Consider the following 23,896-nt stretch of genomic DNA (forward strand, 5'->3'; position numbering starts at 1 on the left):
AAACCCCCCAAAAAAGAATGCTTAAACGGAGGTTTGGCTCAGCATTTCAGCCTTGAAATGCGTTTGTCTTTTCCAACATGGTGTACAAGACAAGATTCCATGCTGTTTGAACAATGCTGTGAAACCAGCTTATCCTAGATTTACTTCAGAGTTGATGGAAATAAACTGGCTGAGTCATGAAAGAGAGAGTTTGGCTTTTCCTTCAAGCTTTTTACACACTGTGAAAACACCAAATTTTTACCTCTTTGAAGAGTTTTACTGTATTATTTTAAAAAGCTGTTGTTAAGCTAACTGCAGGGTATTTATTCTAACACACCTTTCTTACAACACTTCTGTAAGTCAGCTGCTTACACATCAGGACTAAACTCTCTCTGCAAATGTCTCTGTGTAGAATGGACTTCTCCATCACACAAACTGCTGCTTTAAAAGGGGAAATATTGCAGCATGGAAAGCAAGGTTTCAATGCAGCATGAATATATTTCACCATGAGCTTGGCATGTGCAAGCCAAGGCTTTAGCCATCTTTTAAAGCATTGAAATACTTTGCAAAGTAATCAGAAGTGAATATACGAGATAGCATTAAGACAGGAATGACGTCCGCTATTCCTGTGAAGTTTCACCTTACTCTAGCATGCAGCTACAATGCTAACCTCACTCTTTGAAATAAGGCTTTAGTACAGTGTGATACGATATCAACGCTGCATGTGTTTCTATGTATTTAACCCAGACGAAGTTACTCTTTTTGAGTTAACTCGGACAAAAACACCATCAAAGAACGGCTGCTCACTGCCATTTTGGTTTAGAGACGACTAAGCCTGCCACCTCTGCCTGAACACGCTGACTCTCTGTATCTGTGTGTGTATTTGGTGTGTGTTCACATGCAGGGGGAGCAGTAAAGGAAAAGACATCAGCACCATCAAGTCTCTGCGAGTACTGAGAGTGTTACGACCTCTGAAGACTATCAAACGTCTGCCAAAACTAAAGGTATGTTTCTATACTGAATGATTGAGCAAAGACTCAAACTATCAGTGTTAACCTGAAAGCTATAACAGGTTATTTTACATGAAAAGTTCATTTTAAAAAAAAACACTATCTCAAAATATAAGAATATTGCAGAAATGTCTGATTCATTGTCAGTGATTTGAGTCTTAAAAGGAGGTCAAAACCCCTGAAAGGTTTCCTGAGCCTTTATTCTGTCACTCTGGTTCAGTTCCCACAACCACAATCATTGGGAAAACTGCTGACCCAGGAGGTGGGTAAGCCACAGAAGGTTACTGCTGGAAGGGCAGACTCATAGAAAGTTGGGACAGGGATGAGCTCAGCCTCCAGAGGATTGTCAAACAAAGCAGATTCAAGAACTGAGGCTGGAGTCAGTGGATCAAGAGCCACCAAACAAGCAGGTCCAGGAGATGGACTACATTTGTCGTGTTCTTAGTGTTGAGCCAACCCTGAACCACAGACAACGTCATCAAGGTCTCACCATGGCTAAGGACAACAAGTACTGGACTGCTGCTCAGCGGTCCAAAGTCCTGTTACAAGATGAAAGTACATTTAGCTTTTCATTTGTAAATCCAGGTCCCTGAGTCTGGAAGAAGTAGCCCAGAATCCTTTAGGTCTTGAAGTCCATTGTTTCCAGTCTCCACAGTCAGTGAAGGTTTGGGTTGCTGTTGGTCCACTGGTCTTTACCAAGTCCAGAGTCAATGCTGTCAGCCGTCTACCAGGAGATTTTAGAGACCTTCATGCCTCCATCTGCTGAGAAGCTTTATGGAGATACTGATTTCCTTTTCACCTTCCCACATTGAAGCCAGAACCACAAGAAACTGGTTTACTGACCATGGTAGTACTGTGTTTGATTCTAACCTGAACCCCATAGAGAATCTCTGGGCTGTTTTCAAGAGAAAGAGACGCTGGAGTCAACAGTTCAGACTAGCTGAAGGCTGCTATCAGAGAAACGTGGGCTTCATAACGACCCAGCAGAATGGATCGGCTCCATGACTCGTCAGATTACTGCAGAAATTACTGCAAAAGGAGCCCTGACCAAGTACTGAGTGCATAAATGAACAGAATTTTCCAGAGGGTCAGCATTTCTGTAGTACAAATCCTTTTTTGATTGGTGTTTTGTAATATTCTAGTATTCTGAGATAGTGGATTTTTGACTGCAGGTGTTTATTATTTTCAGCCTGTAAAAGCTCTCTGTATTACTCTGGAAAAACTTCCTGTATTTTCTCATATATGTATTGCAGAAAGGAAATACATCTGGGTGTCCCTTTATTCTGATATCGCTTAGCCTTAACCCAGCGTATTTCTGACTTTAACCATCATCCCACCTTCTGTTGCTTTTCCTCGTTCCTCAGGCTGTGTTCGACTGCGTGGTGAACTCTCTGAAGAATGTGCTCAACATCCTGATCGTCTACTTACTCTTCATGTTCATCTTTGCTGTGGTGGCCGTTCAGCTTTTTAAGGGACGCTTCTTTTTCTGCACCGATGAGTCCAAAGAGTTTGAGCGCGATTGCAGGTCAGGAAACACCCAACTATGAAAACCCCAAATCCACCTTGATATTGAGCTCCAGTGCATTGAGAGCTTTGATACTTGACTGTTCTTCTGATTGTAAATGACAACAAAAATTCTTGAATTTAACAAATAATCAGAGCTTTAACACTAAAGTTGTTGATATTTGTGTTCCAGAGGCGAATTTCTGTTGTATGAACGTGATAACGAAGTGAAGGCGCAGAAGCGGGAGTGGAAGAAGTACGATTTCCACTACGACAACGTGGCTTGGGCCCTTCTCACTCTCTTCACCGTATCCACTGGAGAGGGGTGGCCGCAGTAAGTCCACATCTTATTTATCCTCACTATCTTCTTATTTATCCTTCTGACGGCCCATAACACTCCTGTCTCTCCTCTGTCAGGGTGCTAAGGCATTCAGTCGATGCGACCTATGAGAATCAGGGTCCGAGCCCGGGGTACCGGATGGAGATGTCCATCTTTTATGTGGTGTACTTCGTGGTCTTCCCCTTCTTCTTCGTCAACATTTTCGTGGCTCTCATCATCATCACATTCCAAGAGCAAGGAGACAAGATGATGGAGGACTATAGTTTAGAAAAGAATGAGGTGAGTGAGGAAAGAGACTGCGTTTAGGTGGACTTGAGTATCCCGGTTTCTCTTTGTGCATGTATAGCCTACATCTTCAGAAACCAGGATATTACAGTATCCCGGTTTTGAGAAACGCGGTTTTGCTACCTGGAGAAACAGAATACTGTGCCATATATACACCATATCCCATTTTCTGGCTGCTGTAGACTACCTGCGTAGGCGTAACTTTAATTTAACATCATTCAACCTTAGATACTTTGAAATACTGCATCTGAGTGGTGGAGGAACAGCTGAAAAAAGAAAAATACCATGAAACTTAAAAAGAGCCATTCCCAATTCAGGACCCCGTGCCTTTTTAGCCTGGTGTTGCTGTACATTTTGACCACTGAGGTAATGTCTAAAGCAGGGGAAGGGACCGGTGTACTGCCTTTTAATTCAAAATAAATGTTTGAATGTAACACTTACGCAGCACAGCTCTCATCAGAGATTATATTTATAGACATCTCACCCTGCCTTATTCTATGCGGTTAAATATTTTTGTTCTAAATGTACTATTTCATGCTCTTTTCCATCTCTACTGTGCTTAAATTTTGTCCGAAAATAATTACTATACAATCCAGTGCATAAGCTACCCAGGTATATAGGCCACAAATTCGCCTAAAGGGGAAAAGGTTTAACCATCTTCCTGGAGCATTATTTTAAATACATTTTATCGATCAAATAGGCCTATTGTTATACTGTTAAACACCATGGATAGCTATGTATGCTTTAATTTTGACATGAGGGCTTTTATTTTAAAATGTTCACCTTTCCCATTCAGCCACATGATTTCCTTTACTTCAAGTATTTCATTAAAACAAGTAAATGAAATAACATAAATGGAAAAATAAACATTTCACCCATTTTTTTAAAATGTTCCTGTTTTTCCATGTTGTCACTGAAACAAGAAGTTCTCTTTATCTCTGAGGCTAGTCTCAAGAGGAAATGGAGCTGCTAGAAAATACACTGACCTCGTCCTCACCAAGGAGTGTTCTCTGTCAACCTAATGCTCCCCACGGTTTATTTTCTTCATGGATTACTTCCTGTTTTTTTTTGGTTTTTTTTTTTGAATACATGGTTATAACATGTGAGAAAGCAGTAAAAAAGTGATGCCAACCCCTACTGGTGGAGGTCATAGTGCAGGTCATACACCAGATTTTACAACACTAAAATAACCTTTTAATCAACTGTGGTGTTAAAAGAAAAAGGGAAAGCCTGCTGAGAATAAAACCTTTGTTTTCCCTTTGCAGAGAGCTTGTATAGATTTCGCCATCAACGCCAGGCCTCTGACGCGACACATGCCTCAGAACAAGCTGAGCTTCCAGTACAAGATGTGGGAGTTTGTGGTGTCACCGCCATTTGAGTATACCATCATGGCCATGATTGCGCTCAACACAGTGGTGCTGATGATGAAGGTAGAATGTAAACTCAGAAGCATTAATGCCCACATATACACAAAATAAACCAACTTAAACATGAAATGTTAGAATTATTTTTTTATTTCTGACTGCCTCTCAGTAACTAACACCAACACTAGTGTGGTTGGACGTGTTTCTGTGTATGTGATTTCCTGTGTTAAAAACATCTTAATGACTCTCCACTGGGTGTGTTGGACTGTGTCTGTCTTCATATTCCTCCTCTCTGTCTCCTCTCTGTTCGGTGTGTCTGTGTGTGTGTCCATAATAACACATCCTCACCATCCCGTGTTTGTGTTTGCGCTCTGGTTTTGTTGTTATGAATGTGTGCCTGCCTGTGTGTGTTTATAGTATGACGGAGCTTCTGACACCTATGAAGCTGTGTTAGCCAACCTGAACATCGTGTTTACCTCACTCTTCTCCATGGAGTGTGTGCTCAAGATCATCGCCTTCGGAGCTCTGGTGAGTCTTTCTGCGTGTTTGTGTTGACAGTGTAAGCCTCTACCTCTGTGTAAAGTGCAGTAAATATGCTCTTTTTATTATATTACACCATTTTATCTATATGTTATTAAGGACTATCAGGTATTAAAGTCAAGACAATCTCTAAGCCACCAAAGTTAAGCTTATTTCAGATCCACCCAATGGATAAAAACAATCCAGCAGCAGAGTGTGTATCCCTGCAGCTATCATACTAAAAAAATGAAGACGCAGCATTTAGCTGTATGGCTGGCTGTCTCATGTTCAGCAGTTTTACAGTTACAGTTTTCACCTTGTACCAAAAAAGTTCTCTCTTTCCTCATCAGTCTCCTTAACTATAATGTGGAATTTTACAAATCTATCTCAGCTACATCTAATAAATCAGTCTGTCCAGTAGAACTGGATGATATCCATGTTTTAATTCCATTAAACCTTCCCCAAATATTTACAGGCTGTTGACTTTGCCTTCATATTATAGCAGGGAATTCGGAGTAAACAGTGAAGTTGTAATGAAGTGTGCGGTCATCAGATCTGCAGAGGAGGAACACAGACAAACGGATAGAGGAGAAAGTTTAGTGATGAGTGTGGGGCGAGGGTAAGGACGGAGTAATGCCATAATGAGTGACAGGCAGGCGGTAAATTCTGACACAGAGATTACATAGAGGGTGGAGATTACACATAAATAGCTCGGGACCTCAGATTGTCAAGGTGATTTATTTTGATAGCCACCTCTCTCACTTTATTCTCATCCTTCCTCTTGTCTAATGCACACTTTGGCTGCAGGCGAAAGAAAGCAGAACTCACTCATCAGCTCCAATATCCCTCTGTGGATCTTTATGAGTTAAAAAATCATGTTAGTCTTTGAGAGAATGTGTTTTTATGTGCGTTAAGGTTTCAGTGCCTTTTAGTTGAGTGAAATAGAAGGGATAGACTTTGGTTTATGATGAAGAAGACGTACAGCGTGTGATATCCGATGGCTGCTGTGTGGCTCTGATGCAGTACAAGTTGTCCCAAGCTCGTCTGCTGGCATAAGTCCAACATGGCATCACTGATGGCCCATTTGTCTTATCTAATTTCTTTGCTGCTCCCGTCAGGCCCTGACTTCATGTTTTTCTGCTCTCTCTTTCACTCTTTACCCTCATTCTCTCCTCCTCTGTTTCCATCCCTCCCTCTGTTCTCTCGTCTTCATATTCCTCTTCTTTCCTATTCACAGAATTATTTCAAAGATGCCTGGAATATTTTTGACTGTGTGACAGTTCTGGGCAGCATCACGGACATCCTAGTGACAGAGCTTGGGGTAAGTATCAGGATCTGGGACGTTTCTGTGTCTCTGCTGGCATGATTTAGAAAGAAAGGGCATTAACTAGGTGAATATTAAACATGTAAGGTTCCATGTCCCAAACATACATTAGAGCAGATGTGGAGTTTACAGACAGCGGGATTTAGAGCTGCTGTCAAGTCCTGGGTTGTATTGCTCAGTCATGCATCAACATCTTCTGAAAGTCTTACATAAATGTCCCACTTGGTGGGACAGGAGAGAACCAGACGCTCAGCCTCAGACAGCGAGGCAAGAAGCAGCCACTGCAAAACGTCTGCAAGCCAATCAGATCATCAGATTGCATCTTAGGTCTCCCGTAGAGTCTTTGAGGTTACATTAAACATCTGTTAATCATCAGGTAATGGCTGTCTGACAATTCTGGACAAGACTGTCCAAAACTGGACAAGAAAAGAAATAAGTAATTGCTGACATATTGGGCCCATTAGCGTCTTAGCTTGAGGTCTAATCGCTCAGATTCAGGGTTCAGAGTGAGGTTATGGTGTTAGATTCCTCTAAACTAGAGACGATGAGACACACAGACATCATAGTGAGTTTATTGATGGGGGTCTGCCGTTTCATATTCAAAATAAGCTTCTTATGTCTTTATTTTTAATCGTTTTCTTTGGCATTTTCTCACAATACCAATTTAGGATGATTATTGTTATATGTGTAATCATGACCTAGTGCAGTGGTGTCAAACTCAAGGCCCAGGGGACAAATCTGGCCTGTGGAACAGTTAAATCCGGCCCATAAGATCATATGATATTTCTGTTATAACTAGCCAGTCAGTTTGCAGATTTCCTCAAGTATAAAAATGTCTGCTTATCCTTTACAATTTGAGATATCCTTGTTAAGTCATAAAATCTGAAAAAGTAAGGAGTAAAAATTATAAGATAAAAAGTCAGGAATGCATTTTAATTTCATATTTTCAATTTTGTATCTCACAATAGTGACTCAAATTTGCGATTCTGAGTTTTTATTTCGTATTTTGAGCTTTCAGAATCATAATTTAAAATTTTAATTCAAGTTTGGACCCTTTAATTATTTTGTAGTTTGTCCTTATTTTGACTTCATAATCCAATAGTTTGACCTTTTAGACTCACAGTTTAAAAATTTGAATCATATTTTGACTTTTTATTTCATGATTACAAATTTTATTCTATATTTTGACCTTTTAAATTCAGAATTTTTACTTTCTTTCTAATATATTTGCCTTTAAAAAAAACATAATTTTTCAATTTCAATTTATTTTTTTGACTTTTTTTAACTAATACATTTACTTTTCTCAGATTATGAACATTTAAACTTTATGGTTAAAAAGTTGACCCTGTTAGGCCCTCAGTTTAGACCTGAATCCAGAATACAGCCCCTGCTGTGGTTTAGTTTGACACCCCCGACCTAGGGGAAAAAAGAAGGAACAAAATCAGACAGAATTGCAAAACTTATTGAAGTACAAAAGAAGTAAAACTGTTTTACAAAACTACCCAGTCTGGACAGAAAGCATCCGATTCATAGGGTTCCAGATGCTCATGTGCTGTAAGGACAAGGTCTTTATTTGTGGAAGATGATCATTTCTGTAGCATTTTTATTGAGAAATTATTCTGGAGATTGTGCAGACAGATCAACAGAGACTGTTCAAAAATAGAATTTAAACTGGAGAGAAAATTAGTGCTCTTCTAGGTGTTATAGCTTACATGTAGCTCTGGTGATAATGTGATACAGAATGTATAAAACATGTAAAATATCTTAAATTCCCTGGATCCAGAGAGGTAAAAACAAGAGTTAAACAGTGAAAGTCATATTTGTGTAGCCTTTAATCGACAGCATTGACTCTCTGGAATAAATGAACCTGATGTTATGCCAAAGGAATAAAGGGATACCACTGATTCAAGCACCTTTAAGGCATTGATGCTGCAGCTAGAATATGATAAATGTTTCACTCACTAGTCTGCCTCAGTGTTGGTATGAAATGATATTTTATTCACATTAAATCAACAAACACTCTGCTGTGATAATCCTTGGTATCCCTGCTGTGTAACATGCTGCTCTGCTAACTTGTTTTTGTAATGACCATTGATTTCTTTCTTGTTTTTATCTTTTTACATGCTTTCTTTAAATCGTCCACAAACTTAACGATGATCTTCTGTAATCTACTCCCCCCTCTACCCCCTTCTCCCCTCCCCCATCAACTACTACTTCCTGCGATTCCGTCCAATCAAAATGCACTATGAATCCTCTGTGTCCACCCATGACAACCGGCTTGGTCAATCTCTCTGGTTGATCTTCAAACCAACCAAAAATCCAAAAATTTGCCGCTATAAACCATATGTCTGCAACATCCACATGTAGATGGTTTGTAATTTTTTGGAGATCTTATTTTACTGCATCTGCATCCCAGCCAGTGTTCGAGCTGTGAAACGTGCATGCTCTGCTTAACCCTCATCTCCCAAAACCCCCAACACTGAGTTAGCTCTGAATGTTTGACATGTTTGCTGCGTTACTGATCTCTCTACCAATCACTGAATCTCTTTTTATATCCCTGAGTTATTATTTTCATCCTTTATTTGGAAGAAACATTCTCAGGGATTTGATTGCAGGAAAGGGGCTACACTACCAAGCAGGATTTTCTGTTACTATTACTCTGAAATTCTGTGGGGTGTTTTATCTTATAACTTTGTACTTAACAATCTCAGAAGTTGCTATTTTTCCAACCAAACATTTCCACTTTTTTTCCCAGAAATAACATGATCCTCTTGATTTTTAATCTTCTAGGGTGGTCCTTATGCACTGTTGCACATTATGTTTCTAATCATGATTTTAAAAAGAACATATGTACAACTAATTTTGATTACATCAGATGGAGCAGACAGGGTCCAGCCTCTCCAGGGGTGCCCAGACCCCCAGTTGAGAACCACTACATTAGATGATTGTACGACTCAGAGATGGATAAAAGAGGAAAAAACAGTAACCAAATACTGGTGTCATTGCTGTTGTTAAAATATTTTATAAAACATAAATATCAGATAAATTCATGTTTGGGAGTCAATCATTGCTCAGGGGGGGTTAAACCCATGTCCTACCGCTTCCACAGCCTATGGTTGGTAATAAAAAGTTTATCACGGGATACACAGTCACAACTGACTTAGAGAGAGGAAAGAAAGAAAGAGTACAGATTTAATCCCTGGTTTCATCTGACATTGAATTGCACCTCTTTGACCTCCTGTGGCAGCTAACACCGGCCTTTATGAGTTAGCTGCTGTCAGCACAGAGGCTTAGGTGCATATGAGGGGAGTAACTTTGCTCTGAATTTTTTTGTTATTCTCTCATTACATGCAAACGGGACAGACACACTTAGGGCACTGTCTGCTCAGCTGAGAAGTTTGTGTGGATTTTGTGTGCAGTTAGCGTGGATTTTGTGTGCAGTTAGCCTGGATTTCCCCTTTGCGTGTGCTCTGTGGATCAGATCTTTTTTACCATTTGCAAACCTTTAGGACACACAAAAAAGCAGTGCTATTCTTCTGTGGATCTGGCCCTCAGTGTGCAAAGGCCTTTAGAGAGATCTCTTATGATAAAAAGATACTCAGGGTTTGTCAAACTCACTCCGAGTTATCACCAGGAAAATATCTGAGGTAAACATGAGATAGTTGTGCCCTATAGAAAGGAGAAAGTTCAGAGAAGAAATCCCTATACCCAATTAAGCCCTCACTGTTGGCCCCCATAAGTCACCCATGCAGACCGATGGGTAGCAGAAAGCCAGAGTAGGAACCTGCGTTTCATTCTTTTGTATCTTTCCTTAAAGATGGCGCTCTGGCTGTATATGCTGATACATAAACAGTGACTGGTGGAGTGTTTCCAGTAACAGCAGAGTAAATCCAAAGCTTTTGCCCCCTGGCAGAGAGAACTAGTGATGCATGCTGCCCCTCGCATGTCTTTGGCTTTCACAGCACACTCAGAAATACACACATACACACACACAACAGTGTAGATGAAACCTGCATGTGCCTGCTGCCAGCCCCTTCAAGATTCACTTCAGCTCACTGTAGTTGCTCTTCAGCTTCATTCTTTGGTTCTTTCCTGCAATCATGGTTGAAGAACTCTGCATTTCTAAATTCTTAGTGATTAATTGACTTGCAAGTTGCTGATATGAAACAGGCGTGTATGTTGAAATTACACGTGTGTTTCTTGGCATAGAATGAAAGAAAAAACACAATCCAACTGAGGATGAGTGAAGTGAAGAAATAATGACCTTAGTTAGTCCTTCAACCACACTTTTGCTCTTACTGGGCTGTGACATCACCACAGAATGTCACATGACCAAAGCAGCCAATCGTATTGGATGGTGCATCAGCTGCCATTAGCACTACTGGTTTTACCTTGTGTGGTGCACATCTGCATGCTGTGAGCTTGCTTCATGATGAAATATTTGCATTTTTTGCCTTGAGAGAATTAGTGCATTTGGTTGTCCTCCTAAGGAAACGTCCTGACATCCCTGCACTTTAACTACTCACCATCCCTACCACGATTACTACTATGTAACCCCGATTGGATGAAACTAGTTAGACTTGGATGATCCTTTCCCTTGTGTTGTTTCGTTTGGTTTTGCCTAACTTTGATGGACATGAGAAGCTTGTCAGAGCCTTGCTGATTTGAGTTTGGTTTGCTTTGACTTGTTTGACTTTGGCTCCTGATTCTTTTATTTGTCTTGAGTTGAAATCTTCCTCAGTTTGATTTATTTTAATATTTATGTTGTCTGAAGGAAGGAGTTTGCTCCTTTTGTACTACAACTAACTCCTGTTTCCCTTCCAATTTTCATTCCAATCCCCAAATCCTTCCATCCTCCCTTTCCTCCTCTTGCATCTCTCTCTTCTGTCCACACCCCTGCCCCTCTGCGTCTCTCTTTTGTTCTTTTTATGTCTCTCTTTTATCTGCCGATATGCTCTGGCCGTACTGTAGAATAATTTCATCAACCTAAGTTTCCTGAGGCTGTTCAGGGCGGCTCGTCTCATCAAGCTGCTGAGGCAGGGAGAAACCATCCGCATCCTGCTCTGGACCTTTGTCCAGTCCTTCAAGGTTCAAACTCAATTATACTGCACACAAAAATCACATGCATGGATATTTCACAAACTTAGAGAAACACTCATACCCAGTTTGGCATAGTTTATGATGAGCTGCAGTCTCATATACCATGCATGTACCAAACAACGAATGTATCTCTCCCCAGGCGCTGCCTTATGTCTGCCTCCTCATCGCCATGTTGTTCTTCATCTACGCCATCATTGGGATGCAGGTGGGTGAGAGCTCAACCTAGAAACTACTAAACTTCTCCTAGGATAGACTGAGTATCTTTTATAGGATAATGATGTTGAGGAGGAGGATGAGGAAGATAAGGGGATGAGGATGATGGTAATCCTCATGAGGATTTGGTGCATAACAGAATCATAATATAATAGTAATGCCAATGAAGGTATTAAAGTGTTGCAGCCCCCTTTTCTTGATGAAGAGGGTCAAGAAAGTAGTTTTAACTGTGTTTTCTTTTTGCATTCAACAGCTGTTTGGGAATATTGCACTTGAAAAGGAGGAAGACGGCGCCATCAACAAGCACAACAACTTCCGGACCTTCATTCAGGCTCTCATGCTCCTCTTCAGGTACTTTTTTGTGCTGTTTCTTTGCATATAGAAGCTGTGTCAATTTATTTATTGCCTAACAGATAAAAAGTAAGGTATTGAAATCAGCATCCATAGATCCACTATAGGGGTTAGTGATATATCGAGTATACTTGATGTATCACGGCTTTTGCCACGCACGATGTATAAAATGATTATATCATGAACACTGAGTATGAGTTATGTGGAAGTTTTGAGGCGTAAGCGTGCATTTCTCGCTGGAGTTTTGCTTCTCCCATTGTCCCTGAATGCATCTCTCACAGCAGAGAGCTCTCTCTCTCTCCCCCGCCCATCCAGAAAATATTGATTTTTACCCTTTCAGCATACAATTTTATTAAAATTCCAATAGAACAGTCTAATTTAATCACCAAACTAGTGTAATTTGGGGCTGAATTAAATACAGCTACAGAGAGACCATTTCAAAATATAGCAAAAATATATCGGGATATCAATTTTAGGCCATATCGCCCAGCTCTAATCCACTAGCACAAAAACGTACAACATGGCGTTTCATTAGCACAGCATTGCCGTGGGCAGCAGTTCTCTAATTTTACAAAGCTGATGATTTCATGTCTGTCATCAGGTGAATTTACCTGACACACCTAATAGTCTGTTTTATATATCTACTGGGAAATATTTCACATCCATTCATGCAAAGTGTTTGTGAAGCGCAAAACCCTCAAAAAATTCTCTGAGGGTCATCGGACGAACATTCTGGCTGGCCAATCTTTCCTGACCAATCAGCTCCAGTAAGTGAATTATGCAATGTAAGCTGAACACACAGATGCTGTTGTTTTCTAACAGTGGAGCTGGTTGGTGAACAGCACTCATACTGAGACATTCAGGAGAGGAACTAAAACATCTTCCCTCCTAGAAAAGCTATCAGTGTGGATCGTCTGTCTTCTTTTGACAACAATCTGTCCAGTTCTGATCAAACAGCTACCATTGTTGTATAAACAACACTGATTGGTTCAGTCATTTTTCAGGCCTAGCATAGTCGTATCAGTGTGAAGCTTTCCAAGAAAGATCCGCCTGATGACAGACCAAATCTGGCCAATCCATTGACTTTGCACAGTTACAGCTTCAAGCTAAAAATGCTTGTAGCCAGTCAGAGAATGACCGCACCAATCAGTGTCCTCTGAGAAGAGTAGCCCAAAACACCAACGTCGAAATGGTGCGTCGCGTCATTTGACTGGCTTTAATTGCCGTCCTCACTGACGTCCACACTGACAGCAGCGCGTCAAGGGTTAAACTCCCCACCAGCCCCTGCATTGCCAGGTGCTTGATACCAGAGCTGAAAGATCACTTCCCTGCCTCACAGCGTAGGTGAAAAAACAGGAGCAGTGGTATTTAACCAGCAGCTATACACTCCAATAAAAGATGGCGTGAAATTTATTTTGCTGTGCCCTCAAACAGCGCTGCTCTTGATGCAGCCAAGATGGGCAAAACCGCTCTTCTCTCAGGGAAACACCTGGCCAGCCGCCGCCAGCAGCCCCAGGAATAGAGTAGTGGCATAAAGTACTGAGGCAAGGCGCATCCATGCTTGTCTGGTGTGGGTTTGTTCATAGAAGACAATAAGAGTGATCGTTTTGATGGTTTTGAATGCATGTTTATAGAGAAGATAAAACGCAGAGACCATCCTTCATCACTTAAACTGTTGTTTTTAAGATCTTCATTTCCTCCTTATATAGAAATCTACTCTTCACAAATAAGCAAGCAACTTTGTCTCAAATTGCACAATTATTCAAGTCTGTGATCCAAACATGTTTTGTTGTATTAGGAGTGCAACTGGAGAGGCGTGGCATGAAATCATGCTGGCGTGTCTGGGTGGTAAAGAGTGTGACAAGGATTCAGGAAACACAGAGCCGGAGTGTGGCAGCCAGGTCGCCTACCTCTATTTTGTCTCCTTCATCTTCTTCTGTTCATTCTTGGTGAGTTAGTACAACCAAACACAACTCCCTAATCTGCACCCTGTCCCTTTTTATTGCCCTTAATATTATATTATTTATGAAACTAGTTTACTTAATAGCAATGATGGTTCCCTGCTGGAGGAAACCTGAAAGGAAAAAAGCTTTGGTATGCAGATTTACTAGAAAGCAGGGCAGCAGGGGGCTGAAATAACAGACCTGTCTTTCTTCTATGCATGCTTAACTCTTCTTTGTTTGTTTGTATGTAGATGCTAAATCTTTTTGTAGCCGTCATCATGGACAACTTTGAGTACCTGACGAGAGATTCATCCATCCTGGGACCTCACCACCTGGATGAGTATGTCAGGATATGGGCCGAGTATGATCCTGCTGCTTGGTGAGTGGTGACATGCCCACCTTCAGGCGCACGTAGAAAGAACAATTAATAGTTAGGCTTGAGCACTGACACATACACGACTGTCATTTAGGGTTATTTTCCTCCAATAGTTGAGCATTAATGGTGCAGATATAAGAAACTGAGCTAAACAATGTCAGTCTGTTAATTTTCAAGAGAGAAAGCTACAAGGGGGCTGTAATGGATCTGAGCATAACCTCATCAGGCATCTGGTTATCTCTCTCTTACACCGTACAACCCCTCTCTCCTTCCTCCCCTCCTCCTGGTCCTCCTCTCTTCTGTAAACCGTCCTTAAATGCTCCCCAGTCCTTCCCAAACCCCCCACCTCCTCTGGAATCAGCATACTGCTGAAAACTTACCGTGGCGACGTCTACGCTCCAAACAAAGCTCCCTGTAGTCAGCTCAGCTGTAGACGTCCTGTGTTTGATGGTATCTGTATTCCAGCACCTGTGTGTTGCCCTCATGCTGTCCTGTAGACTGCACATGGACCGCCCTAAACAGGGGGAGGAGAGGAGAGGAAGCAGAAACATGAAAAGACAGATAAACTGCTAAAATGAGTAATTTCAACATGTTTTAATGTGCATAAATCTACAGTTTTAGAAATCAGATAATGTCTACATAATGAAATGAAGCTAACATGCTGTTTAACCCCTTACTTTAGAGACTAACACAACCGCCACAGCACAGGAAGAGACACACAGCTGGTGTTGAACATATATTAAAAGGGAGGGAAACTGCACACTAAACAGCTATTAAGCATGCAACTGTTTACAAAGCCCTTGTTTTCCACTCTGTGTTTGCAATCCTTTAATTACACACAAACATTTAGGGGAAGGACTGTGGAGAGGAAGTAAAGATCTGTCGAAACCGAGGACTCAGAGTAAGAAGAAGAAAATGAAGTCTACAGAGTCTGTTATTAACAGTGAACATAAGATGTCACATATGCACTCCTGAAAATTTCCAGAATATTTCAGGGGGCCGACCCCTGAAGTCCTGGCGGTGGTTATATAACTCTGCAATATTTATGATATTTACCTTTGACCTTTGAACAATTGGACTTGATGAAGATCGAAGTGTGATCGAAATGCTATCTATTAAAATTTTTGTGACATCAAATAAAGTCCTCTTTACCCCATGAAACCTTTACAAATTATGCTTTCAGGGGAGCCACAGTCCTGTTCTGCTAGACCCTATGGTCTTACATCAGCCACATGAAATTAACACCATCACACGCCTAACTGAGGCCCTACGCCAGTGATCATCAACTGGAGGCCTGGGGGCCAGATCAGGGCCCCCACAGCTTCCCATTCAGCCCCCAGAAGATTATTTAATTCAGAAAATGTGAGGAAAATATGTTATGGTATTTACAATGTCTTGTCATTTTCAGAACCAAAATTGATTGAGATAAAAAAAAATCTAGATTTGCTGCATCAGTTTCACAAAAATCCACCTGTCAGCCATTATTAGTAAAAAAAGATGTATGATAAACATGCACTCATCACTCAGTTCTTGATGAGAAGTCCCGGTTACAGTGTCAACCTACCAATTTCCCTGCTTGGATATCAAAGACAAAAGACTTGTTTACTGCATGTGTTTTTCACCAATCAGGATTGCACATATTTGGCTCAAACCCAGTGATGCACAGCATTACAGCCTGTGAAATATGTGGCTAAAATATCTCAAATGCCCCCTTGTGGCTGGCTGCAGTATAGGCGATAGGGACTGAATTTACTGCAGATGCCTGAAAATAAGGTACATTACAAAGGAAGTCAAAACATCTCAATAGATCATATTTGCTTAATTAACAGTCTGGCCCCCACAATGTCTGCCAATAAAAAAATCTGGCCCTTGTGCAATTGCTGTTGGTGATCCCTGCCCTACGCATTGTGCGTGGTCTATGTACAGGAAGGGGCGGGCCTGAGCTTGCTCACCCATGTTCAGAAATATTGGGGTCATTTTCAGGAGTTTTGTGCATATATGAATGAGGTTATAAAAATATTTTCAGATGCTGTGTATTTGTCACTCATGTGCTCTTCCACCCAATGTTTTTCTCTTCTCTCTGGATGTGTGTGTTTATCCGTGTGTGTGTGTGGGTGTGTGTGTGTGTGCGTGTTTCTTAACTCCCCTGTATTCTTCTTGCAGCGGGCGCATTCATTATAAGGACATGTACAGTTTATTACGAGTTATCGACCCGCCTCTCGGCTTAGGCAAGAAATGCCCTCATAGGGTGGCCTGCAAGGTTTGACTTCCATTCAAACAAAATCTCTCAACCACACTTGCTAGCCACAGCATTCGGGAATGGAATGAATGCCGCTTTATTTTGTTTTTGTTTTTTTTCTTTTGATCTTTTTCATTTCAATTTTACAACCATTTTCGACCTGCATTCTGAACTGCTGAGAGAATGTGCGGGACAATGCAGACACCCAGAGAAGCATGTGAAATGCACTCAGTGAAATAGGAAAAATCCACTTTTAGAAGTCTGAACACATTGTAAAATTAATCTTTTCTTTTTTTTTTCTTTTGAGTATTCTTTTCTTTTGCTTGCTGTGGAGCCATGGCTATAATGTAGCGAGCTACGGTTGCCCACTGTAGTGTTGCATTGTTCTTGGTTTTTTGGGGGTTGGGGGAAAGACAGAAACTGCATTGACTCCCCTTCCTCCACCTCCCCTCTGTCCTTGTCCAAGCAGGTCAAGCTCTGCCCTGCTTTAGGGTACAAACACACAATCATGCACACATGATTCTATATTTTACTGAGAACACTTTATAAAAAAATACACAAACACTGGCATGGTTATTAGGGAATAAAAGAGTAACAGGCTGCTTGCTAACCACTGAGCAACTCCCTCTATGATGCTCAACATTACAGTAGATTATATGTAATTATGCATTAAAAGGGGTGATAGTTATTTGTATCCATGCTGAACCATGATGTCACAGTTCTATGGACTTTTTAACCGCTTTTCCTCTTCTTAGGTCAAAACCATGCAGTCAAAGAAATGTCTAGTGCTACGGAAATAAAGCGTTGCTGAGACGACCCTCAAGAAGGACAATAGGGAGGGACAGAGGAGGGCAGAGCGACTCGCAGGTTGTGAGTCAGACCAATCGCTGCAGGCTTAGAGCTCAACTACCGTATTATAGCTAGTAGATGTGCAAACTCTATACTGGAAAAACAGACGGTACTAAAAGAGCACCACAGCTGTGCAGAAATTGCAAGTTGTGAGCTTTCATCATCACATAGATGGACAGCAGAGGGTGTCATAGCACTCTGCACAATATTGTAGGTTTGTTTTTGTGTCTTATGACAGTGGATTTCAAAGTGTGAGGCAGGTCTCCCCTAGGGGGGCGTCACTCCAACTTCAGGAGAGGCGTGGAACCATAAACCAGAAAAAAAGGGAGATTTTGTTTGCCAATCAAACAAGCACACTGGTTGTCTAATTACTAAACAACATTTGAGCACCTTATCTAAACATAATTTAGAACTACATAATAAGTAATTATTCATTAAATGGAGAATAATGGTGTTTTGGATCCATGCTGAACCATGACGTCACAGTTCTATGGACTTTTTAACCGCTTTTCTCCTCTTTAGGTAATAATGCAATCCCTGGTGCCCTGTCTTATCTAAGAGTAATTGTTAAGTAATCATTAAGTACCCATTAACTTAAAGCAGGTAGTTACTCATGAATTCCTGGTTAACTAGCAGTTAGTTACTCATTCTTTACCTGTGACCATGCCAGGTTTTCTGTCTTCTATCTTGTTGCCATTTCCCATACTGCACAGTATTGCTTTGTAACACAGGAGATCATTTAATCCTTCTTTTCCTCTTGTTATCTCCCCTCTTCCTGTCATTTACTCCCTCTTTTTTTAGACATTAGAACTGTCAGAGACATCTGTAGGTCCTAGAGAAGCCACAAGGCCACCATCTCTCCAGATCAGCCCAATAACTTTGTCTTTTTGGGGTTTTTTTTATTCTTCTTTCTTTTCTGTTTTGATCTTAGACACTCTCTTTCAACTTCTCGACCATTTTGCCCCTCTTCTGGCTCTAAATATCTCCCTCTCTCCCTCTTTGTGCTCTTATTGGCCGGTTGATGGCACTGGCTGATGATGATGCAGTGGCAGGATCAGTTGCAGGGATATGTATGACATGCTGAGGCACATGTGTCCTCCACTGGGCCTCGGGAAGAGGTGCCCAGCACGGGTGGCCTACAAGGTCAGAAAGGACCCCATCTTCACCTGAGCGTCCTATAGGTGTTTGGGAGGGAGGGGGGGAGGGGCCAGGGACTGAAGCGCTGAACGTGATGTAAATTTAGTGTTGTGGTTTCTTTGGTTCTGTTTCCTTTTCTTCTCGTGGAAGTGGGAGTGGGCTCTTTGGTGTTGTGGAAGTGTGTGGTGGTGTGCGGTGGGTGGGTGGAGGTAGAAAGACAACCAGCGTAGCGGGTTAGGCGGGGGTGTCTATCCACAGGAGGGGATGAAAAGAGGGGCCTTCTCAGCTCGTTTGCACAGTGATCCCACATAACCATGCACATTATAAGCACTGACAGTAACGCCAGAATCATGTAATTCTCCAAGTTTATTTTAATTATTTCATGATTAGGCAAACACGACACATGTAGACACTCAGTGCATTTACACACACAGAGAACTGACTAAAACTGGACTTTTAAAAGTGAAAGCATGCTAAATTGAATTTTGGAGGCTGGACTCACCCTCATTTTCACTTACGTCTGTACGTATGTATTCATATATTTTAGGATGATACCTCCTCGTGTCCTGTGCAGAGATGTTCACTTTTTTGTGAGGTTTACTCCCCTCGCAGTGAACTTCAAGTGTGCCCTTTATATTATTAATATTATGTAACATAGAATGAAAAGTCGAGCCCTGCTTGGACATGCAGTGAATGACAGAGAAAGGTGCAGTGGACATGCAGTGTTTTTATCAGTGTGTTTTAAATGAGTTAAAGTATAGATAGTGCATTAATACAGTCATTCTACATTTATATTAATTTTACAATATGGCTAATAAAGGTGGTTGTAAGAAAATACATGTTTTGACTCAAAGAGTAAAATGTCAGGACTTTTAATTGACTTAAACTGGACTAAGAGGCATTTAAAGACTAAATACTAAGACTAAATCCAAAATAGTTGTCTAAATTAACTAGGGCTGGGAAATTAGTCAAAATTTAGATTAAATCGCAATATGGCCTGCTGCAATTTTCAAATCACAGAAGGTTCAATATTTCTCCAACCTGAACTTTGTGTCAAAATAGCAATTTAAAACTTTGTTTTTGCTGCAGAGATGTTATTCATTACAGATCATGCAATCGTTCACAAGCACATTTTTTAGAATAGTCTCAAAAACTCTACTTTTTTGTATGTTTTTCTTATAAAATATGAGAATGGCATAAAAATTATAACTCCCTTTATTACATCAATTCCTGTCCAATTTGCAATTTGAGTGAAAATCATCACGATTAGATATTTTTCAAAAAAAATTACAGCTCTAGTTTTATCTAATGTTGTGTTAGTTATTGTATAGAATGATTTATTTCTTGTGTTTGTTGGTAAAAAAATATAATATGAGCAACTTAAGAAATAATCACATATCAAATTGCAATTGCAATGCTGGGGAAAAAAATCGCAACAAGATTTTTTTCCCAAATCTTTCAGCCCTAAAATTAACTCTGACTCCAGTCAGAGATACTAAACATGAAAGCAGCTGGCAGACACATTAGATATCATAGATTCCCATTGAAATGAATGGACCCTCAGTTGACCTGCCTCCATATCTTTACGTAAGAGGAAATGAAGGATTAAGAACCAAATAATGTGGAATGGAGATTTTCTTATTTCACCTCAGACAGACCCATGTATGCACACGGTCCTCAGTTTTCTCGGTTTTGACCTGGAGGTTGACCAGCATAAATGCAAAGCATTGCAGAAGACACGGTGTTGTCTGCCTTCAAAGATCACCATATGTTAGGGAGACAGTGTGCATTGTATAAGTACTAAAAGTATGGCATACAAAGCTCTAAAGACCTCCATGTTTTCAGTTTGACAACCAATCTGTTAGCTGCTTTTTAACTTGTTAGCAACCTCAACCACAAACTAGTAAACACTAGTTAACAGCCGAAGGGAAGTTTAATGAAGGGGGATTTATGTCCATCACTAAATCGGTTCTCTCCCAGTGCTTGTGTACTGGGAATAGGACAGTAGTCCAGTTAAATAGTCTAATCGAGCTGGAACTGTGCATGTAAATGTACTGACTGCTGAACTCACTCCTACACAGACACATACTTGTGCAGCAGGGCTTGGAAGGTCCGCTAGACTTCTGTCCTCTGGCTCGTCCCGTCCTGTGGATGGGGCAGAACACAGACACATGCAAACATTCACAGATTGATCGCTGTATCATCCTACACATAGATGTTCTGTGTTCTTCCTAATGGTAGAGAGAGCAGAAGGGCTTGTGTCAGTGGTGTGTTTTCCTCAGAGAGCCTTTGGTTGTCATATGGACGCTGTTCTTTTTCTGTTATCCTTCATGTAGCAGCTCCAAGCCCCCCCAAGCAGCCTTTTCTATCTGCGAGTCCAATCTTCTCTTTGTCCTTTGGTTCTGTTGTCAATGCAGTTCTATTCTGTTTCCAGCCCCCCTTCATCTCTGCATACACGCTCCCTCACCTGCCTCCTGCATGGCCGATAACCACCAACACCCTGTCTGTTAAATAACCAGAGCAGACACAATCAACAGAGTTATGCAGCGATAACAGCAAATTCACCTTATGTCACAACATAGTCATGTAACAACCCTCGTGATCAACCTGAAAGCATCATGAGACATCATTTGCCGATCACTGTGAGCCTCAGGGGACAGCTGGCCACTCAGCCTGTAGGCACAGGAGATCACTCCATCACTAACCATCGCTTCCCCCAACCTCCCTCTCCTTCTCCAGCAGACTGGGCCAAATAGTACCAACATTTGATACCTTTAAAATATAAGTGCAATCTATAAAGAGTTACCCTCAAATCCCACATACTACATCTGAGCAGCAACAGAGAAAATCAATGGCTTTCTAGTCAAGCTTTGCATTTCTATAGCACACACTCTGGTCCATATCTGGCGCACCTCCAGGTGCATTGCAGTGATGTCATAGCAGTTCGTCGTCATTCGAGGATGCCTTGCAGACGTGTTTAAGTAGCAACCCCTAGTGTTGTAGTCAAGACCACACTATCAAGACCAAGAAGTGCCTGAGACTGGAGTGCAACTCGACCAAGTCAAGACCAAGACTTTTTGACTGAGACAGGACCAGGACTATGAAAATCAATTAAAGAAAAAATCATCACAAAGTTGAACAGTTAAAGAGTACTCTGTCTTTCATTCCAGATTACTTTTAAATAAATTTGACAGCAAAGACAAATGTCTTTAACTCTGTTTTCAAAGAACCAGCATGCAAAAATCTAAAATCTTATCAAATAACACATGAATTGAGGCTATTTGTTGTTTTAGCAAGGGCTTCTCCTTATTATCACACTAATGACATCAAAGAATAGCACAGCAGTGGTGGTTTTTGACTGGTGTTGATGGAAAATCTAGCCAGTCTGAGGCTGAGACAAGACCAAGACATTTAAAATGTGGTCTTTAGATTGGTCTCAAGGCCAAAACCATTCTTGAGTACTATAACACTAGCAACTGCTGTACCAGACTTTGAAATACCTGCCGGATGACTAATTGGAGAAGAAGAAACTTTGGAGTAGAGCAAATGGCCAGATGGTTACTGAAGCATAGTTATTTATCATTGACGTAAAACTAAGGCTGTTGGAGCGAATTTCAGGGTGCAAATATAATTCAAATATTTAAAAAGTCATTAATAGTAGAAAGCTGAAGTTACCATTCGGGCGTGTGTTTTAAATATTTTTGCTATTTAAAATCATTCTCGAGTCTCTCCCCTCTGTCCTTGGCCTCTTCTTCACCCATATGTAGGTGAAAGAACCAAATGTTTTGTCAAGACATGTAACATGATGAACAATAGTTTTCACACCAAAACACAGAGGTGCCGCAATTGGGGATGTTTGGGGATGTTTATCACTAAGGCGGTGCACACGCTGGTGGTGATTTGGCAATCAAGGCTTTACTATATGTACGAGAGTGAAACCGCAATGCCCACTGACAGAAACCCACTGTCGTGGTGGAAAACATTCGGTCCAGGTATCCTCTCCTGTCCCAGCTGGCAAGTCGTTACCTGTGCATCCCGGGCATCTCCATCAGGGCAGAGAGGGTTTTCTCCACGGCAGGACTATAGTGAACAAAAACCACTCTGCTCTTGATATAGAAAACATCGCCCTGTGTTTTTAGGTAAAAACATGTAGGGACAAGGTAACATTTTTTTAAAATGTTTTGTTCATTATAAACATGAAGTCATCACCGCTGTAAGCGGCACGGTTTCATTTTTTTTTGTTTGACATTTAATTTCTAAACAATTTGTTTTAAAGTTGACCATCAATACCAAAAAAAAACCTCTTAAAGGCCTCTAAATGGTGCAGGTGGCACTAAAATAGTACATGAAAATAAACATTAACTACTTTTGCTTTTATTTCTTTATTGCAATTTGTAATGTAATATTGGAGGGTCCTCTAGTGGACAAATGTGTAACTACATGGTGATTAGAGCAACTGAACATTTTACGTTCATATAAATAAAAAATGTGCATAAATATTCAAATATAATACAAAATCTGTAAAAAATAATACATTCAAATGGGACTGTGGATAAATATTGACAGCCCTACCTAAAATGCTGCCTCATCAGCTCTGGACACCCTCAAACTGGTAGCTCAGTTGCGGTGGAAAAGTGAGTCCCCAGCCACACCGGGCTGCTGTGCCGAGTCAAACCAAGTAGAGCTCAGCTGTGCAATGCAATGACAAAGCTCCAGTAGATTCACCGCAGGTCATAGTTTGGACAAAAGAACCTCCACTTCCTGTACAACAGTCTAAACCCGTGTATGTTGGACTTGGCTTAGCAGCTGTTTTTACTGGTTTTGCCATGAAACCACCTCTTCACGATTTGCTGAACTAAATCACAGGCAACATCATCAGACAGTAGATCTGAGCTGTAACTGCTTGGTTCAGACCGCTGCAGCGACGTTCTGAAATGGTCCCGTTGTGTCGAGACTGGACCACTCAGTTAAATGCTCAGATCTTTTATTTTTAGATAATAGAGACATAATGATCTTTAAGATGACTTTCCAAGTCAACCTGTGAGAAAATTGGTCATTGGTGATATCTTTTATTTTATTCAAGTTAATGTCATTGACTTTTTCATAGTAATTTTACTTGAAATGCCCATCCCTAATGTGAAAATCATTGTACTATTTGACCCAGTTGTAACTCCTTTACTCTTAGAATCCTGTTTCATTTAATCCCACCATTACATTACATGCTTTCTTTCGCTCCTCATCTTTTCATTAATTTTTCCTCAAAGCCTCCTCCCTGAACTCAAAGAAACCCCCCAGCCCCCCTGCCCAGCAACCTTAACACATCTGACATGCATGATTTAGGCAAAACTCCACTAATTATCATGT

The 23,896-nt window shown here is 40.9% G+C and overlaps 1 protein-coding gene across 1 annotated transcript in view; it reads left to right on the forward strand.

The window, feature by feature from the left end:
• The window catches only part of cacna1aa (calcium channel, voltage-dependent, P/Q type, alpha 1A subunit, a), a 145,441-nt gene that overhangs the window by 85,797 nt on the left and 35,748 nt on the right, over positions 1 to 23,896 (forward strand). The window contains exons 26-38 of the mRNA XM_041778582.1: positions 884 to 983; positions 2,354 to 2,514; positions 2,686 to 2,826; positions 2,910 to 3,111; positions 4,383 to 4,547; positions 4,899 to 5,009; positions 6,238 to 6,321; positions 11,296 to 11,412; positions 11,564 to 11,629; positions 11,891 to 11,988; positions 13,787 to 13,937; positions 14,183 to 14,310; positions 16,471 to 16,567. Of these exons, the coding sequence (XP_041634516.1) occupies positions 884 to 983; positions 2,354 to 2,514; positions 2,686 to 2,826; positions 2,910 to 3,111; positions 4,383 to 4,547; positions 4,899 to 5,009; positions 6,238 to 6,321; positions 11,296 to 11,412; positions 11,564 to 11,629; positions 11,891 to 11,988; positions 13,787 to 13,937; positions 14,183 to 14,310; positions 16,471 to 16,567 (1,621 nt within the window). The remainder of the gene's footprint in view (positions 1 to 883; positions 984 to 2,353; positions 2,515 to 2,685; positions 2,827 to 2,909; positions 3,112 to 4,382; positions 4,548 to 4,898; positions 5,010 to 6,237; positions 6,322 to 11,295; positions 11,413 to 11,563; positions 11,630 to 11,890; positions 11,989 to 13,786; positions 13,938 to 14,182; positions 14,311 to 16,470; positions 16,568 to 23,896) is intronic.

This window comes from Cheilinus undulatus, linkage group 21 (assembly GCF_018320785.1).
Source record: "Cheilinus undulatus linkage group 21, ASM1832078v1, whole genome shotgun sequence".
NCBI lineage: Eukaryota > Metazoa > Chordata > Actinopteri > Labriformes > Labridae > Cheilinus > Cheilinus undulatus.